The sequence below is a fragment of the Eimeria acervulina genome, genomic scaffold, assembly GCF_000499425.1.
Source record: "Eimeria acervulina Houghton genomic scaffold, Eah_scaff102, whole genome shotgun sequence".
NCBI classification, from domain to species: domain Eukaryota; phylum Apicomplexa; class Conoidasida; order Eucoccidiorida; family Eimeriidae; genus Eimeria; species Eimeria acervulina.
Genome location: NW_013550424.1, coordinates 6,146 through 9,894, shown reverse-complemented (window position 1 = coordinate 9,894; position 3,749 = coordinate 6,146). Strand labels below are relative to the sequence as shown.

General features: G+C 58.2%; 1 protein-coding gene across 1 annotated transcript in view; it reads left to right on the top strand.

The window, feature by feature from the left end:
* EAH_00016290 (hypothetical protein) overlaps positions 1-3,749 on the top strand; it is a gene marked incomplete at both ends in the record, with an annotated part of 26,502 nt that overhangs the window by 16,608 nt on the left and 6,145 nt on the right. Inside the window, 4 exons of the mRNA XM_013397809.1 lie at positions 288-1,371; positions 1,538-1,634; positions 1,805-2,737; positions 3,024-3,594. Coding sequence (XP_013253263.1) covers positions 288-1,371; positions 1,538-1,634; positions 1,805-2,737; positions 3,024-3,594 — 2,685 coding nt within the window. The remainder of the gene's footprint in view (positions 1-287; positions 1,372-1,537; positions 1,635-1,804; positions 2,738-3,023; positions 3,595-3,749) is intronic.

Sequence of the window (3,749 nt, the reverse complement as noted above, 5' to 3'; positions counted from 1 at the left end):
GGGCAGCAGCAGCTGCAGCAGCCGCTGCTGCAGCTGCAGCAGCAGCAGCAAGCCATCCAAAGCTGCAGCATGAAGCAGGCGTTCCTCGAGGTGCTGCTGCAGCATCTGGAGATTACTTCAGCCCGACCTTTGAGGTGACTTGCTGCTGCCGCTGCATTTGCTGCTGCATCTGTTGCTGTTGCTGCGTCTGTTGCTGCTGCTGCCGCGTCTGTTGTTGTGCTCCTACTACATCTGTTGCTGCTGCATCTGCTGCTGCTGCAGGCTGGCGGTGCTGCGGCTACTGCCAGAGATGAAGGCGGCGCTGCGTGCAGAGATGGACAGCAGCAGCAGCAGCAGCAGCAACTTGCGTTTTGCTGCGGTAGCAGTAACAAAGGTCTGCTATGCGCTGCAGCAGGCCCACCCAGACCTCCTGTTTGTCGATTTCATGCTGTCTTCGAGCTTGCAGCAGCAACAGCAGCAACAGCAGCAGCAGCAGCAGCAACAGCACTCATTAGTTGAGTTGTTCTGTGGATATCTAGACGCGGCTTCTGACGGGGTTCCTGTTCCCCCGTTGCAGGCGGTGGAGGCAGCAAGAGTAGCAGCAGCAGCTGCTGCTGCTGCTGCACCTGCTGCGGAGAAGGCAGCAGCAGCAGCAGCAGCAGCCCTTACTGCAGCAGAAGACTACCAGCTGAGGGAAGCTGATCGAGAGGAACTGCTGCTGCAGGCGCAGCAACTCACAGCCTTTTTGCATTTTGCGGTGTCTCCTGAGCTGCAAGGAAAGGCAGACTCGTATTTATTGGGTTGGCTGCAGCAGCAGCAGCAGCAACAGCAGCAGCATCAGCAGGAGCAGCAAGAACCGCAGCAGGAAGAGGAAGTTGCAATGCACTCGAGTGCATTTGTGGCATTGGTGCGGCAGCAGCAGCAGCAGCTGCAGCAGCAAACCCTTGCTGCTATTCTTTCTCTTGTCCGCTGCTGCAGCATCGGCAGCACTGTCTCTCGCTTCTGCTTTATTCCTCTGTTGCTGCAGAAGCAGATACTGCCGCAGCTGCTGCTGCGACAGAAGCAGCGCCTGCTAATGACTTGCTTCGCTGAGCTGGAGGTTGCTGGTGCTGCAGCAGCAGCAGCAGCAACAGGTGCTGCTGCTGCTGACGCCTCCCCTCAACCAGCACCTGTAAAGGCTCTGCAGCTTTCTATGGTCATTGAGCTGCTGGTGCAGCCGGTGCTGCGCGAGCTGCTGCAGCCGCAAAGCAGCAGCAGCAGCAGCACAGACAGCAGCAACTCGGAGCAGCATTTCGGGGTCCTCTCTGCAGCAGATGCCAGGCTGCTGCTGCAGCTGCTGAGCGCCGCAGTTGTAAAGCTTGAGCCAATATTGAAGACCCACGACTCCCTGTGGTAAGGCTAGGGTTTAGGGTTTAGGGTTTAGGGTTTAGGGATTAGGTGTCGCCATGGTTTCTGCTGCTTGTCCTGCTGCTGCTGGGTCAGAACGGCTGCATGCAGACTTCCTAAACGTCATTATGTGTTGCTGCTGTTGCTGCTGCTGCTGCTGCTGCTGCTGCAGCATGGCATTTTTGGAGACGGTGCGGGTGGCGGTGCGTCTGCTGCTGCACGACAGCAAAGCGCGGAAGCAGCTTCTTTCTTTTGCCTGGCGTACAGCCGTGAGTTAGGGTTTAGGGTTTAGGGTTTAGGGTTTGCTGTTTGGGTTTAAGCAGCTGAAGTGTAGGTTTACGTGCTGCTGCTCGGTAAGCTGCGAGGGCTATAATGTTTAGGGCTTAGGGTTTAGGGCTTAAGGGTTTAGGGTTTAGGGTTTAGGGTTTGTTGTGTGCAGTGTCAAGGGGACAGCATTGCAGTGCAGCATATGGCGGTGTTGCTGTTGGCTGAGGTGTCTAGGCACCTGGTGCTGCAGCAGCAGCGGCTGCCGCTGCTGCTGCTGCAGTCGGTTCTGTCGTGGCAGGCGTCTCCCCGCCCTCAGTTGCTGCGTCGTGCTGCTGGTTTGCTGCTGCAGCAGCTGATTGCTTTGCCGACGGTGCTGCTTCCGCTGCAACTGGAGCCCAGCAGCAGCGGGAGCAGCAGCTACAGCAACAACAACAGCATCACCAGCATCGGCAGCAGCAGCAGCAGCAGCAACGCCCGCCTCGCACCTTCCTGGCTACGCCTGCTGCTGCGGGCTTCAGGCGATATCCCTTTGCTGCAGTTCTTGCGGCTAGCGCAGCAGCACGAGCAGATATTGTTTTTCTTTCGTCGCTCTGTGGTGCAGCTGCTGCTGGGTGCAGCGCAGCAGCTGCTGCATGCCAGCAGCAGCAGCAGCAGCAGCAGCGCAGCACCAGGCAAAACCGACGGCAGGAAGCACGTCATAGAGATACTCGATATATTCATCACGTGGGAGAGGAGGGCGGTGCTGCTGCAGCTTCTCAGCAGCAGCAAGCGCAGCAGCAGCAGCGCAGCGGAAGCAGCAGCAGAAGCAGCAGAAAAACGCCGCAGGCTCGAGTCGGCTGAACAGCAGCCGCAGCAGCAGGCACAGCAGCAGCAGCAACAGCAGCAGCAGGAGCACGATGACATGCTGGCAGACCTTCCAGCGGCGCTAGCTCTCTGCAGAGAGCAGCAGCAGCAGCAGCAACAGCGGAAGGAGCTGCAGCTGCTGCAGCACATGGGTCAAGTGGTGTACGACAGCAGCGCAGCAGTTGCGCAGCAGCTGCACTTAGACCTGCAGCAGCAGCTGCAGCAGCAGGACTGGTGCAGCAGCAGCACTGAATGCAACCTCGTAATGCTGCTGCTGCTTCGCTGCTTAGCAACAAACCCCAAAGACCCAACAGCAGCAGCTGCTGCTGCTGCAAGCGCTGTTGCTGCCCTCCCTAAACTCGCGCTGCTGCTGCAGCTTCACCCGCAAACGCCGCTGCCGCTGCAGCTCGTCTCAAGGCTCTGTCAGCAGGCAAGTGACTGGGGGATAGGGTTTAGGGTTTAGGGTTTAGCGTTTAGGGTTTAAGGACTAGGGTTTAGGGTTTAGGGCTTAGGCTTTAGGGTTTGGCGAAGTGCTGCTGCGTGTGCAGGCGTACACGGAATCTGCAGCAGCAGGAGTCGCAGCAGCAGGACAGCAGCAGCTGCCTTTAGTTGAGCTGCATGCAGCGCAAGAGCAGCAGCAGCAGCCTCAGCAACAGCAGCAGCTGCTGGTGGCACTGGCTGCAGCACACGTTGCCGTTGAAAATAAGGGAGTAAACTGCACCTGCAGGTGCTGCAGCAGCAGCAGCAGCAGCAGCAACAGCAGCAGCAACAGCAGCAGCAACAGCAACAGCAGCAGCAGCAGCAGCGTAGAACCCCCGATTTGCGCTTGGCGTGGGGGGCTGCGTAATGTGGTGCTGCTGCTGGGCACCTGCTGCAGCAGCAGCAACGCGAGGGTTTGTTCCTCACTGCAGCATTTAGCTGCAAAGTTGGTGCTGCTGCACCGCCCTTCAGTTGGATATCTTGCTGCTGCTGCTGCTGGGGCCAAGGCCTTTGCTGCGTGGCGCAGCAACAGCAGCAGCAGCAGCAGCAGCAGCAGCAACTGGTGGAGCTCGCCTCCCCCGCAGCACCTGAGCCCCGAAGATCTCCTCTATGAACGCATCGCTGCAGCCATCGCGACGGGTCTAAACCCTAACCCTAAACCCTAAACCCTAAACCCTCACTGCACTCATAAACCCCTCAAAGGGCTTGTTTTATGCAGAACCTTAAACCCTTTATTACGCCCGGAACCCCTAGACCCTTAATTACGAAATGAAAACCCTAAACCCTAAATCCAC